Raw genomic sequence first — 18771 nt, forward strand, 5'->3', positions numbered from 1 at the left:
AATACAAATACCATTTTTTGTGAGAAAGAGGACAAAAATGATATAGAACTGTTTTACCTTAGTAAAGAGGCTATGACTGGCTCTTTTCTTAGGGGAAAAACCCTCATTGTGGTTTCCATGGAATGGCCTCTGAGAGTGTGAGTTGGAGAATGGTTGGCCTCAACATTTACGCCTTGCATTTTCAGAAAAAAACATTGGGGCCAGAATCAAAACCAACAATTCCCTCTCTGCTGCAGTGAAGGCATTAAAATTGTCTTTTGCCAATTAAGTTGGCAAATTATACATTTAGATGTGAATGAAAATAAAAAGGCTTCACTTTATCAGCATATTGGAAATGACAAATACAGTTTCTGAAGAAGAGGGGATCATAAAGGGAATACCTGTGAAGACATATTTTCTGAGTTTTCAGGTAATTGTCTCTGCTGCAGTTGTCTTCATCACCAGAGCAGCTTCCAGTGCCTCTGTGTGGCAGAATGCTAGAAACAGCAATATTTCATGAGCTGAGGGACCACATGAGAAAAGCTAAGATCTTTTCAAGTTCAGCAACTGCAGACTTAACAGTGGGTGAATACAGGGAAACCCAGTTGTGAGATTTCGCTGCCTTGAATCAGGATGCCCCCCTGTTAAAAATTCATCTCAGCTACAAAACCTCCATCAGCCCTTGGGGCCAAACGGCTTCTTAAATGTATGCCTATCTATAATAAAGTGGGTTCAATACATCAGTGAGGTGAGGTGGTAGTGAAACATCAGCTCTTTATTGATCTTAGCATAGTATAGGCTACATAACTAGGGCTGCCAACCCCCGGTCTAGGCACGGGTTCCTCCACCCACATTGGGCCAGCGCGGGGAACCTCCCCCAACATCATCGGCGCGATGACATCACCCGGAAGTGGCATCATGGCACCGGTGCATGGCGGCCACTCTAGGCGTTTCTGGGGAAACTCTAGGGTTTTCCTGGACGCTCTAGCCATTTGGGAGGAAAAATTCTATGGTACAAATGACTACAGCGTCCAGGAAAACCATAGAGTTTTCCTGGAAAATGCCTAGAGTGGCCACAAGTGCCGTCACTGGTGCAATGATGTCACTTCCGGATAACGTCATCACGTCATGTGGGCGGGAGCCCCCCTGACATAACACTTTCCCAACCCCTGTTTCCTCAATGGGAGACGCATTTGCAGCAGTCATGTGTTGGAGATCATGGCCTTAGACAAGCAACCAGTAGCCTCCGTTTGAAGCATATGAAAATGCCTGAGGCTTGCTTTACAGGGCTATATTGGCAAAATAATGCACATGAATGTTTGAAATGTGCTACAAAAATCCCAAGGATTGGTGGTGTATGTATTCCAACAAAACTCCATCTTAAGTGGCATTTCAGGGTGATGCATATCCAGGTTAAGGGTTGGATCCTGCCGGGCCAATCTGCTTGACACCAGCACACAAAGCTGGGCTCCTGCCGGCAGAAGAAGCTTTTGCATCAATGAAATGGGAGGAAAAAATGCTGTCGCCGGTAGAGTATTCGTGTGGGATCCAACTCTAAATTCTTTTAGGGTGTGTTTTTGCAGACTCGAGAAGTTCTCCATTTTTAGTTTTCCTGGTCTCATATCAAATAACTTTTCAGGGAACAGGAGTCACAATCTCACATAATAAATACATAGGGGAGCTCAGTCCCCAGCATCACCACTGAAAAGGCCCAGCGGCAGAAGGGACCTCAGGCTGAGACCCTGCAGTGCCACCGCCAGTCTGAGCAGAGCACACTGCCCTTGATGGACCCAGGATCAGGCTGAGTACACAGCAAGCTCAAGTGTCCCTATGAACTTCATGCAAGGGATGGGTGCCCCACACTAAATGCTCTGAAGCCAGATTCCAGCTGTGGCACACTTACCTAGCAGGACCTTCTCAATGCTTATTTGTGAAAAGTGGTTCCCGTGATGAACAGGCAGCCAATTTCTGTTTTAAATCTGCTCATGTCAGGACTCAGATGGGATTGTGACTCCTGCTCCCTGAAAAGAAAAAGCAGACCTCATGTGAAGCGCCATTAGGAGCCCTCTGTCAGCAGGCAGAAGTGATCTATGACATGGGATCAGCTGCTTTTTAGTGACGGATGGATTCATGATTGGCAGTGGTCTTATAGGATCCATTTTCAAACTACCTGTTGTGGTTTTTGTATGTGTGAGTGCACAAGCAGGCCAAGCACATGCTCCCATGCCTCGCTGTGAGGACACACAGTAGCAATACAAACTGGACATCGGGGGTTGGGGGGTAAATATATTTAGGGCTTCACTGAAGAATTTTGACTTGGAGCCAAACTAGTATTTCCAAACTAGGCACAAGGATTTTCTCTCTCCCACCTCCTCTCTCCCACGACTGATCCAAAATGATAGGGGTCCCTTAGAGTTTAGGTGGACATTTTGGGCTGCTGTGGGAGGAGGGAGGGGGAGAAATTGGAAGCCGGAATCCTTGTTTGCAGAAGCAGCCTGTCTCGAGCCAAGCAAATGTGCTGACATCAACTGTTTGAATTTGACAAAGGTGTTCTGTGACTACAACATTTGTAATTGTATAAAATTGTAATTGCATTTTAAAAATGCAAAAATCTTACTTTACAAAATCATATTTTATCAATTAAATATGTATTTTCCCTTGGGGCGTTTCCCAGTATTCCTATATGCTGCCAAAGGTAACATTCCTATTATAGCACTGTGCAGTGATGTATGTGATGAGAAAAACTGTTGACTGCTACAGCTTTTGCAATACATGAGCACAGCAGGCTTTTATAGACTGCACAGAGCTTCCCAGTAAAAACTCACAGAAAAAGTAATGCCCCCCTCCCCCCCGTACTCTGGAGGACATTAATGGTGAGGCTCTCCGTATCCTACGGGACACCAAGAACCCCCTCCTCACTACAGCCCCTCCTCTCATATCAGCACTAGTACTGATCACGGTGGTTAGGAGGAGTAAGAAGGTTCCCCATTTAGCCAGACTTCATAATTGGGTTTTATTGCCGATTAAGAATCCTTCGCTATATCTGTGAGCCGAAAAACACTTTCTTGTGAATAAGCCCCTTGGGGTTACTTCTGAGTAGGCCTGCTTAGGGTGAGTCCCCAGGCTCTGAACTATGATTAGCTGGCCACTGTTAATATGGGATGCAGGGACGAGCTCTGGGCGAAGTTTATAATTCTACATACATTTTCCCCCTTTAGTTCATAAACACTGCCTCGGAGGAGTACAGGGTAATAATTGGAAAACAATAAAATTTCATGATCAGATCCATGCAATATGTAAGGTTCCTGCAGAACACACAAATTATCAGTTTGGTGTAGTGGTTAAGTGTGCGGATTTGAGTCCCCACTCCTCCACTTGCAGCTGCTGGAGTGGCCTTGGGTCAGCCATAGCTCTGGCAGAGGTTGTCCTTGAAAGGGCAGCTGCTGTGAGAGCCCTCTCAGCCCCACCCACCTCACAGGGTGTCTGTTGTGGGGGAGGAAGGTAAAGGAGATTGTGAGCCGCTCTGAGACTCTTCGGAGTGGAGGGTGGGATATAAATCCAATATCTATAAAAACCACTCTGTAGGAGGGTATTCAGCTCCACGGTTATGTTTACAAATTTTTATGAAGATGTGTTCCTGTGAAGAACATCAAGCATGTGCCTACTCAAGTAGTTTGGCATCAGGCCAGGAGACAAGCACTCTCTCCTGTAGTTGTGTTCATAGCCTCTGTGTGTGGTGCTCAAAGGGTGTGGAGGGCTGGGAACAATCGACTTAGTTTCACCTGTTGACTCAGGGCTGGAGGCTGTTGGTGGCTTTGCATCAGCTGTTAGCTGTAAATCCTGACCAGTCTGCAGTTCCTTCTTCCTGCTTGCTGGCTTCTACCAACTCAAAGCTGGCTATAGGTGGCTTTTCTCCCCTGGCTTTTCTCCTCTTCTCTTGAAGGGTCCTCAATGAACGCTGGCTGACCCATGCCATTGGGCTGGCCTTGGCTATCCAGGTCAGAACAGAGGACAGAGGGGACACAAAAACATAGAAGCATAGAGCTTGAAGGGATCTCAAGGATCATTTAGTCCAAGTCCCTGCACAACCCTGGAAATTCACAACTACTATCTCCCCTTCAGTGACCCCTGCTCTATGCCCAAAGGATGGCAGAAATCCTCCAGGATCTCTGGCCAATCTCACCTGGAGGAAAATTGCTTCCTGACCCAAAGAGGCAATTGGCATTACCCTGGGCATATTAGAAACTTCCATGGAATCTATGAAGCGGCCTGTAAATTTTTGGTAGTGTTGCAAAAGGAGGAGGAAAAAAAAGAACGCCAGTGTTCTTTTAAGGATTCATGATGGCTAAACAGGTTTTAAAGCAAGCTGCAGAAGCAGGAAGAAACCTAGTGAGCCCATGCCTCTCTGGAGAGAGACTACGGGAGAGGGCCAGGAGCTAGACACCACCTTCGATGGCGACCCTGAATATGGAATATTTCACCATCCAAGCCAATAGCTACATGCACTATTGGAGGAACACGTTCCCAGACGACTTCAGCCAAGTGGACTATCTCGGTTCCAAGTTAAAGGGGACTGCTAGACGCTGGTGTGTGAGCCTGTACGAGACGCAGGTCCTGAACTCGACAGCGTGGCTGGGTTCCTACAAGCCCTACTAGTTCAGTATGAGAATCCCCTCCAGGAGACCCGGGCCATCACAGCCCTGCGAGACATGCACCAGGGGTCGATGCTGTGCTGGATTGGGAACCCCCGAGGACACGTAGACAGCTACAATCTTTCCTCAGGTTCGCAAATGTTTTATAGGGGACCCCCACTTGCCAAAAAGCCTTTGAATGACTCAAACGCTTATTTACAGTGAACTAGTGCTAGCTCATCCCGACGAGCTTAAGCCCTTCGTGGTCCAATGTGACGCTTCCGACGTGGCCATAGGAGCCATATTAATGCAAAAAGACTCGGAGGGGAGGTTAAGACCGTGCGCCTATATCTCTAAAAAATTCTCGCAGGAACAGCGCAACTGGTCAGTGTGGGACAAAGAAGCGTTCGCAGTGACTTTTGCGTTGAAAAACATGGCGGTCATGGCTCAAAGGAGCAAGGGTACCGTTTGAAATCTGGACTGATCACAAGAACCTAGAAGCGCTTACAGGGCATAGAAAATTGACCAAAAAGCAGATTCGGTGGGCCAGCTTCTTTGCAAAGTTTGACTTCACTCTCAAGCATATTCCCGGGTCGAAAAACTTTTTAGCTTATGCGCTATCAAGGTTGCCCCAGCATGAGAGTCAAAAGGAAGAGGTGGTGGACTCCATTATTCCCCCTAGCGCCATAGCAGGGGCAGTGACCACAAAGTTGGGGAAAAAGCCTAAAGCACCCGAGCTGGGGGGGGGGGGAACAATAGACTGATCAAGGAAACGGAGCACAAGGGAGAAGGGAGACCCGAAGGACTTACGAAAGGGGCAGGAGGGTTTTGGTATTATGATGAAAAACTGTATGTCCCCAAAACTCTGCGCATGGAGGTTTTACAGCACTGCCACTGTAGCAAACTGTCCGGGCACTTTGGATACGTAAAAAGCCTGCACTTAGTCAACAGGCAGTTCTGGTGGCCACTCATGAAAAAGGACATTTCAGATTCGTGGCTACCTGCCCGGTGTGCATAATGGCAAAGAAAAGGGAGGGAGGAACCCCGGGTCTCCTCCAGCCAACTCCCACGGCCGGAGCGCCCTTGGTCGGTGGTCTCCATGGATTTTATAGTGGAATTACCGGTGTCCCAGGGGCGAACTGTGATACTTGTAGTGGTGGACACCTTCTCAAAACAAGCCCACTTTATCCCATGCAAAAAACTGCCCACCGCAAAAAAGCTGGCCTATTAGTTCTTTCAACACATTGTTAAAGTACACTCATTTCTGGACAAGGTCATTAGCGACTGCGGGCCACAGTTCGTTGCCAACTTCTGGCGGGAGTTCTGCAAACTAACAGGCATGGAACAAGGGCTAAGTTCTGCATACCACCCCGAGACAGACGGACAGATGGAACGAGTGAACACCCTTCTAGAACAATATTTACGGTGCTATGTTAACTACCAGCAGTCCAACTAGGTGGAGCTACTGCCATTTGCTGAATATGGGTACAATAACAGCCTCCACAGCTCCACCAAAACAACACCGTTTAAAATTGTAAATGGCTATGAGGGGAAACCCTTCCCACTGTTACCCAGCAACAGTAGAGCCCAACCCCCCACTTCGTGCAGCAGTGGTGGGAGACGCTGGAAAAGGCTGGGCTGTAATCCAAGACAACCTGGAAATGGCTAAAAGGGATTACAAAGCACACTTTGACAAAAGCACTCTCTGGAGTGGGAATTCAAAGTGGGAAAGACAGTATTCTTATCCACCAAGAACTTACCGTTGCCACAAACATCCAACAAGCTAGCCTACAAATACCGTTCAAGATTAACTGGAGTTAGAGCTGCCTAAGCTGTTTAGTAAAATTCACCCTGTTTTCCATTGCAGCCTTCTTCGGAAAGATCCGGGGGCTACGAGCTGGCATCCCCGCCCTCCAGAGCCCAAACCTATTCAAATGAGGGGTCAGAGTCACCATGAGATCCAGGAGGTGTTGGATGCCAAGAAGAAGAGGGGGGGTACTATATTACCTAGTCCGTTGGAAGTATTTTCCCCCTAACTGTGATGAATGGGTCAAATCCTCCGACCTTAGGGCCCCCCTCCTTCTCAAAAGAAGGAGACACCCAGACAAACCCCGAGCATGAGCTTGGGGGGGGGCAGTATGTCAAGCAATGTTTTTATCTTACTATGACTGTCTGTGTTTATCAGAATATAACTGCCATGCTTTAACTGTTACTAACCCTAAAATAAATCAGAGGCACATCAAAGTAGAGAACTAGCCGGAGCCTCTTTCGTGCCTCTTTCGCTTTTACTAACAAATGCAAGAATGTGCCTTTGAAGATAAAGCCTCCAAGGACAATTTCCCAGGCAGTGCCTGGACCCAGGAAGAGTAATCGCAAAGGAGATAAAGAAGGAAACCGTGTGAACTTTCACATGTGAATATAGAAATGTTTAGCAATTGTAGCAATGTTTATGGAACCTTTGATGTGCCACCTTTTAAGTATGCATTTTGCTGTTACTCTGTATCAGTTCCAATTTTTGGCTCAATAGAAGCACATGGATTATCAATAAACCTATACTTTGTTTCAACTCAAGGACTGGTTACTTTGAGATCCGCTTGCTTGACAAGCTGGAGCAATGACAAGGGGTCCTGGCAGGCTGGAAAAGGACCATGTCTTGCTTCTCCCATATCACCCCCAATTTGTGTTATTTGGTAAACATTTCTGTCAGCATCACATGGGATTCTGGCTGTAAATCCATGTGCAAATAATACATTGTTGGAGCTCTTCTTGTGCTTGATGTTTCATAAGAACATAGGAGAAGCCATGTTGGACGAGGCCAATGGCCCATCCAGTCCAACACTCTGTGTCACACATAAGAGAAGCCATGTTGAATCAGGCCAATGGCCCATCCAGTCCAACACTCTGTGTCACACGTAAGAACATAGGAGAAGCCATGTTGGATCAGGCCAATGGCCCATCCAGTCCAACACTCTGTGTCACACAGTGCCCAAAATTTATACACACACACACACACTGTGGCTAATAGCCACTGGTGGAGCTCTGCTCCATATTTTTATCTAACCCCCTCTTGAAGCTGGCTATGCTTGTAGCTGCTACCACCTCTTGTGGCAATGAATTCCACATGTTAATCACCCTTTGGGTGAAGAAGTACCTCCTTTTATCCGTTCTAACCCGACTGCTCGGCAATTTCATTGAATGCCCACGAGTTCTTGTATTGTGAGAAAGAGAGAAAAGTACTTCTTTCTCTACCTTCTCCATCCCATGCATAATCTTGTAAACCTCTATCATGTCACCCCGCAGTCGAAGTTTCTCCAAGCTAAAGAGCCCCAAGCGTTTTAACCTTTCTTCATAGGGAAAGTGTTCCAAACCTTTAATCATTCTAGTTGCCGTTTTCTGCACTTTTTCCAATGCTATAAAATCCTTTTTGAGGTGCGGTGACCAGAATTGCACACAGTATTCCAAATGAGACCGCACCATCGATTTATACAGGGGCATTATGATACTGGCTGATTTGTTTTCAATTCCCTTCCTAATAATTCCCAGCATGGCGTTGGGCTTGCTTTCCCTGCTTTAGCACACTGGTAAGAAGTACAGGTGCATGATCATTATTAGTAACTGTCCCAATACAAGCTCCTGGGCTGGATCAATGGGCTGCTTTGCTCATTACAGCTAATAATAGTAAAAATGGATAATAATATCTGAAGCAGGAATGATCCACCTGCTTTGTCCCGTCTTTGACCAGCCACCCTTTTGTTTTCATGTCTCACGGATTCATTTTGTGGACTGTATCTAGAAGAGGTTCAGTTGGATTATGTGAAAGGGCGTTTCTGACATTCACAGGGCCATGTCTGTATGCAGCAGAAATGTCGGTTTCCGTGGTGATGCTGGCTGATGATTTTCAAGGGCCCCCGATGCTGTTGTAGGGCCTCAGTGGAGAGGGTGTCACTGCCAGGTTCTCTGCTGCTCCAGTTGCTGTTGCTGCTGCTCTAAACCTCCTTTGCTCTTGGAAGGGCATATGCTCAAATTAGGGATCCTTTGTAGATAAAGATTGACACCTGACAAAGGCCTTATCTAGGCTGGGCATTTATGTTTGTTGTATGCTCCCTTGGGCAGCAATGGCTTCTCCCAAATAATCCTGGGAATTCTAGTTTGGTGATATGCTGAGAATCCTGTGAGACTTCCCAGAAATTACAGACCCCTGTGCAATTCCCAGGGTGGCATGGTGAGAACCAGTGTACACACAAGCTGAAGTTTGAAGTGCATGCCCTAAAACAGGGGTGTCAAACTCATTTGTTATGAGGGCTGAATCTGACATAATTGAGACCTTGTTGGGCCAGACCATGTCAGACCGGGCCATGTGTGTACCTATTTAAGATTAGGTAGTAGAGACGTAAACTTCATAAAGGACACAGACAACCATAATTAAAGGTTTTTTCTTTAAAAAAAACCCTTAAAACATTAGCACTCATTTAAAGGTGTTTTCTTTGTAGCTGTCCCATGGAATCGAGGGAATTGGGCAAAGGAAGCTATGGCTCTTTCCTTCCTTCCCCAAGGGATGAGAAGGGGGAGGAGCCTCAGCCAACAGAAGGAAGAGAGGCTTATCTCAGTAGCTCTGCTGTGCAATTGAGAGAGCCTGGCCAAGCAAGCTGTCCCTCCCCTCTTCCTCCCCAAGGGAGGAGCCTCAGCCAATGGAGAAATTAGAGGTTTTGCTCTGTAGTTCCTGTGGAAGTCTTGCAAAGCAAGCTGTGATGCAGAAGGAAGCAAGAGATAGGGAGAAGGAAGCAGATGACAGCCAGTTGCTCAGGGGCCTGATTTGGCCTCCAGGCTGCATGTTTGACATCCCTGCTCTAGAACAAACCAAAGATGGCTCAGTTGGTAGCATTTACTTTGTCAGTGGTGTGGCCTGAGCCCCTCTCCCTGCTACTCCTGCCCAGGAGCTGAAGCTGCCAATGCGCCTTCCCTCCCCTCCCCCTCTTCTCAGGCCTCTTGAACCACAAGTGCCTGGTGGGGTTTCCTGAACTCTCACAAGAGCTCTTGGGTGTGCACAGCTGGCTGCTTTGGATTTCATGATGCCAAGAGGAGGAAAGAGCTGGCTGCCCTGAGTCCTCAGGAGGGGTAAAGACAGGCCTGCTGAGGCCCTCACTGATGTCATGAGATAGAGCCAGGTGGGCAGCCCACGTTGGAGTCCATCAGATAAGATATTTATTGAAAGAGGTACCTTTGTTAGAACTGCCCTTCTGAGATAGGGTCAGTCATAGCTGTTAGTCCATGCAAAGGAACATGGCAAAAGCATTCCTCTGCTGCTAGGTGTCTTTCTCTTGAAAACAAAAGTTGGAGCAGTCTGTCCAGCAATCCTGAGAGGTGTCTGGCCTTCAAGGTCAAAGAGAAAAGGGAGGTGGCACCTTTCTCTACACAGGGGAAAAAAGGATGCGGTGCCTCTCTTGTGCAGCCTCTGGTTCAGTTTTAACATTTGCTTGTGTTAAACAATCTCCCTGCCAAGCCAGGTTAACTCAAAGTACATGTGTCAAGTGTAAATGACAAGTTCTATATGACACGGATATATGACAATATATATGCAAAGCCATTGAAAGTGTCCATTTGTCTCCTCTCCCCCACTGCCCCATTCTCTTTTCATGGCTGCTTCTTCCAGTCCTGCTATCATGTTCAGATTGCCAGGCATTGTAAACTCTCTTGCCCCACCCTGCCCTGCATGCAAGAGTCCCTGACATTAAAATACTCTACTCCCCACCATCATCCATTCTTTTGAAAAAGGTAAACAGGCTGCCTATTTGTTTCCCTCCCTGCCCCCCCCCGAACTTTTGCAGCTTGCCTGGATTCCCCCCCCCCCCATGTTTTCCCAATGACAACTTCTTACAGCCTTGCAAATGGCCCTTTTTGTTACAACTCATCTTCTACCTAAAGATATAAGGTCCCGGGAAAAAAGGGAATGCTATGGAAGGTGGACTCTATGGCATTGTACCCCACATTGTACCCTGGTCTCCCCAGGCTATAGTACTTTTATACCAGTGAAGTGATGAAATGACAGAGAATCAGAAAGCAATGAGTGTAAAACACAAAGCCAACTTTTATTTCATTACATAAACTGAACACTTCCCCCCTCCTCAAATGAAACATTTCCGCATTGGAACTGTGTTAGTAGAAACCAAGCAAATGCAGTTAAAATGAAGTCAGTCAGTAATGCAACAGAAAGTTTGAAGTAAGTATTGGTTAGTGCAAAAATGAACAGGTTTTGTTCCTACCATATTTTCATATATTTCATATTTTCATATATTTATTCATTCACTGCAAATTAAATCCCTCCAGGCAGCCCGCACCCTTTCCCCTGCATTCTGTGCCTATAGTCAGACACTACTTCAGGAGGAGGGGCAGGTAGCACTCTCCCCTCCCCTAAGTCCAGTGGCTCTGTGAAATGGCCCTTTTCCTCACATATGTTGTGGAGCACAACACAGGCTGCTGTAATTAGGGAGAAGTCCTCCTTTCAGAGGGATCCTTCTTGTCAGGCATCTCCACCGTGATTTGAGTCTACCAAACGCACACTCCAGCACAATCCTTCCTTTCAGTGGGGGCTCTGTAGGGTGTCATCAGCCACCTTCTTAACGGAGATGCCCCGTCCGCCAGCATTAAGGGTGGAATGATCACTTGATTCCCTGTGATGGTGGGGGACCCAGGAACAAACACCCCACCATCCATTGCTCTGCAGAGCTTAGATGCCCTAAACACCCTGGCATCGTGTCTCCTGCCACTCGTACCAATCTCTGCATCAATACAACGGCCTCTGTGGCCCACTGCTCCCTGCAGAAGGGTTGAGTGACCCCCTCTCCTGTTCTATAGAGTTCCGCACGATGGATAGGAGGTGCCACTGGTATATGGGATGCATCCAGGGCAGCTGTGCAATTTGGAGATCGCAGTCTGGCAAAGCCGGCCATTATCTGTTGGGGGGACAGAAAACAGTGTCAGAATTACGTTTCCATTGATAGCAGAAAATCTAGCTACCAGCTACTTGTGAGACTGCTTTCTGTTACATAACATTGAGGTTTTTCATCCATGGCAACAGACAACGTTGTTGATCTGGAGTCACAACAACATCATCACTACAGTTAATTCATTTCCCCCCATGCCTTGAGTTAATTCTGAAGCTACGAAGAAACTTGCCAAGCATCTTTTAAAAAATAACTCTAGTAAACCTCACCTGAAACTACAGAATCCTTACTCACCATCTCAACATCATTGCCAAGGCAGACCTTCTTCTTAAACAGCTCTTCAGTGATCACCTGGCACACCTCCTTCACAATGATGAATCCTGTTGACAGGCCCACTCCAAACTGCTCTTTGATTTTTCTAAATACTTCTGTGTTGGCTAGGAACCAGATGGCAATTCCTACTCATTTTTCCACTGGAATTGCCATCCTCATGTGTGTGTCCTGCCGCTCCAAACGGTGCCTCAGGGTGCCAACAAGTTCAAAGAACGTTGCCTGAGACATCCTTTAATTCTGCTGCCAGTCTTCATCAGTCCAGGTGCCCATTACATTGCCGTTCCACCAGTCCTTGCTCCGTGATTTCACCCACCAGCGTCTAGGCACTGTATGGGCAGCAATGACAGGTAACTGCGCCCTCATAGATGCCCTCCTGCTGTACCTGGAGGGTTCAGGGCTTAAGACTGGCACATTAATTGCAGTTGCTGCCCTCCTCGTCCTCCACCTGCGCCTCATAGATAGATGGTGAAGAAGCACTTTGGACAGAGCAGCAGTGGCACTGACCATCACCTCCATAAGAAGTCTCAATACTGTTGTGATGGAAACCATGACTATTAGAACAATAGAACTAACAGAACAATAGCCTTCCACACAAAACATTCACCAGCTACAACCCACAGAAGTCTGTGGCTCCCCACCCTGACATTTATACCTGCTGCAGCTTGGCACAAGTCACTTTCCAGCCAATAGCCTGTGGGCATGGATGGGTGCCCATCAGGCTGGGTTAGCAACATCTGTCTCACCAATCACTGTTGGTCTCTTCTCCCGCCAAAACCTGCTGTCCTATGGGCAACCCCTCTCCAGGTGGCAACAGCCCCCCCCCAAAAAAAATGTGCCTCAGAGTCACCTACAAACCAATCGCATTCCTCTGACTCCCGTGTGGGCATGCCAGGTGATAGCAACAGGTGACAGACCAACACCTAGTGCCCTGATCTCCCGCTTGAACTGTGTATCCAATGGGGCACCTGTTACTAAGTTTCAGTGGCGGCGATCTCTGGCATCTTAATGGAACCCAGGCATCCCTATAGCTATTGCGCTATAGCAATCTTAGCCCGACGTCCCCCCCCCCCAAAAAAAAGCTGGACATTGTGTGCCGGCGGGCGAAAAAGGGCACGAAAACTGCTCCCGGATTAGATACTGGACATTTCACAGTGATAAGATTATGAATATCACCAGGGCTTTTTTGAGCAGAAACACACAGGGACGCCGTTCTGGCTGGCTTCTTCTGGTGTTAGTGGGCGTGGTCTTATATACAAATGAGTTCCTGCACAAAACAATTGTGATATCAGGGGTGGTGGTGGTGGCCCAATATGCAAATGAGTTCCTGTTGGGCTTTTTCTACAGAATTTCTATGAAATTGCACCCTGATCTTAATGCTAGGTGGCCAGATACTTGACAGGCACTGAATATTTCAAAGGAAGATGGTCACAGGCAAGACATTTTTCAAGGGAATTTACCTGTAATTATTCCTTCTGGTTGAGAATCCGCTGATAAAAACATCAGGATTTCCTAGTATGAGGCTCGAGAAAAATAAAACCACTGTTCTAATGGAAGTTCAACAGCAATCGAGAGGCAGCAGCGGCCCATTCGTAGTGTGTTTTATATCTATTACACAAATCTTGCCAGGCACTGCCTGCCCATGTGAGAGTCATCTCTGGCTCTCATTAACAACAGGATCTGGCAGCATGTCAATTTTTAATGTATTTATGCTCCTGGCATTTCTTTAAAATAGGAAGGCTTGTTATTTCCCTTTGCAGAGGGGCCAGGACTGAGTGGCTGCTTGCCTGTCCTCATCCTCTCCTGCAGCAAAGAAAGGTCTCTGCTGTGCAAATCACCTCCTGGCTGACCCCCCCCCCCCCACCTCCCCTTCTGTCCTGGAGGGTAAAGCCACCAAGACTCCTCCTCCCTGCGAGGTGGGACGGAAGGACATGTGGTGCACTCGGAATAGCTTGTGTGATTCATTTGTGCCACACCTTCCAGCCCACCTTCCGGACATCATTCTCCTCTCCTCTGTGTTATCCTCCCCACTCCCCTGTGAGGTTGGCTGGGTGAGAGCCCGTGACTGGCCCAAGGCCACCCAGGCAGCTTCCCTGGCACAAGCAGGGATTTGAACTTTGGCAACTTTCCTAGGTTCTAGTCCGACACTCTTTGCCCCTGCACCATGCTGACTCACGAGGAATGGGGTGAAGCCTCAGCAGTTCTTTTCAGTGGAAAACAAATAGCTTTGGAAGGTGGAGGGAGAAGACCAATAGAAAGGGCGGGGGGGGGGGCAGGAGATGTCTGGTCTGTTACCTGCTGTCTTTTTTTCTCTTTCCAAAGCACAGAGACGCATTTCTGGAGAGGGACCCTGCGGGATAGGAAAGCAGCTTGAGGGAGGGCAGGTTCAGGAAGGAAAATGGTCAATGGGGAGACTTTTGTTCAGACTTCAGAGGCTGATTTTCAAATGCTGCCTTGGCTTTGTTATGTATGCTGTGATGTGCTGTGGCATTTGCCCTGTGTCAGCACACAGCAGTCTTTATTTCTGCCTTTGTCTGACCATGTTAGACTGCTTTATACATAATCTTTACCCCCCCTTTCTTCTTCTTCTTTTTTCTCTCCCCCCCAGAATTAAATGTAAAAGAATCAGATGCAAGAGTATGTGATGAATCATCATGTAAATATGGGGGTGTTTGTAAGGAAGAAGGAGAGAGTTTGAAATGTGCATGCCAATTTCAGGTAAGGATTTTTCACTTTTGTTAGCTGCTATAATCAGAAACATTGAACTATTCTCATAAATGTGTCAATCTGAACATTTGACTCATCTAAGCATATCTATAACCCAGTGGAGCATGTTTTTCAGAGGCTGGATACAGGAGTAGAGTGAAAACAAATGCAAGATTCCACACACTGGTTGCAGTAGAGCCAGCATTTGTGGTATCAGCAGACTTTGCATTTTGCTTTCCACACATAAATATCTTGCCAGTCAAGCTCTGGGTCAGCTCTCAACACTGCATCTCCTCTTCCATTTCCACTGGGCTTTCTACTGTCTTTCCCCCTTCTCCATCCATCCTTCATCTTACCGGTAAAAGAATACATTCACCAGTACTCATGGACTGGCCAAGCAGTATTTTGTGACATAGGCATTAGCCAATAGGTGCTGACCACACCTGGCTTTCCCACACTTGTAACACCATTTGTTTCTACAGTGTGTTCAAGAGCATGAGAATGTTGCATATGTTTTCAAGATAGTTAAGGTACATTTGAACTGTTTCAGCTCATTTCTGCTGATATTGGGCCGTGGTGAGCATCAGCTGCATAAGCCCTGTGAATCTTGCTGGCTAATGAACCCTCTAGTCACCTGTACTCTCTGCAGTGACACCAGGGAGGGGGCCTGACCTCTGCTTCCCCAGGTTTTTGAGAGTCTATGTGATGATTACTGTTTCCAGCCCTTCCTCCAAGCGAAGTGTGAGTGAGAATGAGGTTTAATGAACTGCATGTTTGAACAGTAGATCGAATGTTACTATCCCTTTGTCCCTGGGCAGGCAGCCCCTGGCACTTGTGCTGAACGTTGCCTGCCAGATCTTTTCTCTCTGCTTGAGTGAGTGAGGCCAGTCCCTGAGACACTGGCAGGGCCTCTGGGCTCAGCCCCCATCTAGCCAAGCAGCCTTTCCTCGCCTCCCCCCCACACATCCCTTTTTGCTTGCTGGCGCACCACTGTCTTCACAAGTAAAAGTTGCAGATCCCTTGGCTGAAAAGGCTACCTTTTCCTGCTTTGCTTTATATAGTACTCTGTTCTCAAGAGTCTGGTTCATTGGATAAAGAACTGGGGTGAGGGCTGGTGGGCCTTAGTCCAAATGCTGCCTCTGCTTCTGTCACTGCAGAGTCTTGTGAGCAAAAGTTCTACGTTGTGAGCTACTGGTATTAAAGTTGTGAGCTGCTGCATACATTATTGTGCTCTGGGGCTATTTTTCCTGGGCTAAGACAAAAATGTGTGAGCTGGAGGCTAAAAATCTGTGAGCTGGCTCAGACTAACTCAGCTTAGAGGGAACACTGCCTGTGAGGTGGGTGGGGCTGAGAGAGCACTCACAGAGGCTGCCCTTTCAAGGACAACTCCTGCGAGAGCTATGGCTGACCTAAGGCAATTTCAGCAGCTGCAAGTGGATGAGTTGGGAATCAAACCTGGTTCTCCAAGATAAGAGTCCGCACACTTAACCACTGCACCAAATTAGGGGATGGGGTGGGAGATCATGTGTTTTCAAGGTGCCACTAGACTCAAACTTTGTTCTGGGGGGAAAAGTCTTCACAGAATTTTTAAACTATTGCCCAAATTCTCAGCACATAAACTCTTGTCAGGCACAGAAGAGAATGGCCTTGCCTCTTGGAGGTCTCTCAGGAATGCTGTGCCACATCATGGAGGCACAAAAACAGGTGCTGATGTTAGTGCAACGTGTGTGACTCTCTCTTCTGAAGGGAGATGAAAGGGTGACTTTATTTTAGCCTGTGACTGAGAGCTTATTTTGAAATACGTTGGAGGCTTTGACAGCAGTGTCCTGTCATGTTCTCACTCTGGACTGGCAGCCGGACTGTGGCCCGCACCAAACATGCCTCAGATTGGTCTTTCCTACCTGTGGAATCTCAAACCACCAAGAGCGTCCCCATTTCTGGCTTGTGTGGGTTGGGTCTGCAGGAGAATGGAGTGGGCCTCTGGGAGGAAGCCGCCAGCCACAGTATTCAGCTCTCTTGTTTCTCCTCAGCTGCGCAGTTCAATAGCTCTTCATGACAGAGTGCATAACTGATTTCTTTTTCCCCTCTTCTCTTTGCCCCTCCCCTCTAGTGTCACACAAATTATATTCCTGTTTGTGGCTCAAATGGAGACACTTACCAAAACGAATGCTTCCTGAGGAGAGCAGCTTGCAAGCATCAAAAAGAGATAACTGTTGTCGCAAGAGGACCTTGTTACTCAGGTGAGTCAACGATGGCCTGTTTTTGCTAAAGGGATGGGGCTTGTGGAGAGTGCAGCCCTTCCGCTCAAGGTCAGGATTCATGAATGCTTGGAGCCCTACATAACTGTGCTTCTGATGGATGCAATCCCTCCCTGGGTATGACCCAGAAGACCTGCAGAATGAGAGATGGCAGTAGACCCATCTCTTGAGAAACAGGTTGTCCTAGGCGCGGGGGAGGCAGGCGGGTGAATGAGGAGGGCGGGCGCTACCACTGCGAGTGTGGGGGGGGAGCAGCCATGCCGCGCCCCCGCGGGTAGGAGGGCGGCTTCCGGGTAGGGGGCGGCCATGGCCTCCAACTGCACGGCGGGGGGCCCCGTGGCGGCAGCAGCGGCCGGGGGAGGAGGAGGAGGAGGCGGCGGCGGAGGAGGGGTGCAGGCCGCCGTGGCTGCCGCCACCGCGCTCAGCGCGTCCAAGACGAAGACGAAGAAGAAGCACTTCGTGTGCCAGAAGGTGAAGCTCTTCCGCACCTCCGAGCCCCTCCTCAGCGTGCTCATGTGGGGAGCGAACCACACGGTGAGCCCGGCGGGGGGGGGGGGGCGAGGCCAGGCAGGGCGTTTCATTCGGGGTGCAAATGTGCATGCGCGGGTGCGATGCTGCATCTGAGGAAGGGAGCCTGAGCACAAAAGCTGAGTGTTGTCAGTCTGGAAGACGGGGAGGGACGGTGGCTCAGTGGTAGAGCGTCTGCTTGGGAAGCAGAAGGTCCCAGGTTCGATCCCCGGCAGCTCCAGAAAAGGGTCCAGGCAAATGGGCGTGAAAAACCTCAGCTTGAGACCCTGGAGAGCAGGGGAGGGACGGTGGCTGAGTGGCCGAGCATCTGCTTGGTAAGCAGAAGGTCCCAGGTTCAATCCCTGGCATCTCCAACTAAAATAGGGTTCAGGCAAGTAGGTGTGAAAAACCTCAGCTTGAGACCCTGGGGAGCCATGAATGGGGCTGTGGCTCAGTGGTGGAGCATCTGCTTGGGAAGCAGAAGGTCCCAGGTTCAATCCCTGGCATCTCCAACTAAAATAGGGTTCAGGCAAGTAGGTGTGAAAAACCTCAGCTTGAGATCCTGGGGAGCCATGAATGGGGCTGTGGCTCAGTGGTAGAGCATCTGCTTGGGAAGCAGAAGGTCCCAGATTTAATCCCTGGCATCTCCAACTAAAAAGGGTCCAGGCAAAGAGGTGTGAAAAACCTCAGCTTGAGACCCTGGAGAGCCACTGCCGGTCAGGGGAGGGATGGTGGCTCAGTGGTAGAGCATCTGCTTGGTAAGCAGAAGGTCCCAGGTTCAATTCCTGGCATCTCCAACTGAAAAGGGTCCAGGCAAATAGGTGTGAAAATCCTCAGCTTGAGACCCTGGAGAGCCATGAATGGGGCTGTGGCTCAGTGGTAGAGCAACTGCTTGGGAAGCAGAAGGTCCCAGGTTCAATCCCCGGCATCTCCAAAAAGGGATCCAGGCAAATAGGTGTGAAAAACTTCAGCTTGAGACCCTGGAGAGCCGCTGCCTGTCTGAGAAGACAATACTGACTTTGATGGACCAAAGGTCTGATTCAGTATAAGGCAGCTTCAGATGTTCTTCAGATGTTCAGATGTAGGTCAGCAGTGTAGCAGGACAGGAGGGCTCTTCCCCTCTCCCCTCCCCTCCGGCTGTTTTCTTCCTAGCCAGGCTTTTTTTTTTAAAGGCCAGGAGCTTTGCTAGCAAAGCAAAATGAACAGCTGGAGGGTAGCAGAAGGAAAGTTCAGCCACCTCCTCCCTGCCCACTGTCTTCCCTCTTAGAAATGGAGGACCCTTGCACATTGCACAGCCAACTGTCAGCTCCCTGTCTGCTTCGGCCTCCTCCTTAACAGGGTCCAATGGCACAGAGTCCTCCCTTCAAGGCAGCCATGTTCTCCAGGGCAACTGATCTCTGCTGCTGGAGATCAGCTGTA

General features: G+C 48.4%; 1 protein-coding gene across 1 annotated transcript in view; it reads left to right on the plus strand.

Moving 5' to 3' along the window:
* The window catches only part of LOC132582786 (tomoregulin-1-like), a 98916-nt gene that overhangs the window by 43203 nt on the left and 36942 nt on the right, over positions 1-18771 (plus strand). Inside the window, exons 2-3 of the mRNA XM_060254504.1 lie at positions 14490-14599; positions 16698-16827. Coding sequence (XP_060110487.1) covers positions 14490-14599; positions 16698-16827 — 240 coding nt within the window. The remainder of the gene's footprint in view (positions 1-14489; positions 14600-16697; positions 16828-18771) is intronic.

This window comes from Heteronotia binoei, chromosome 14 (genome assembly GCF_032191835.1).
Source record: "Heteronotia binoei isolate CCM8104 ecotype False Entrance Well chromosome 14, APGP_CSIRO_Hbin_v1, whole genome shotgun sequence".
NCBI classification, from domain to species: Eukaryota; Metazoa; Chordata; class Lepidosauria; order Squamata; family Gekkonidae; genus Heteronotia; species Heteronotia binoei.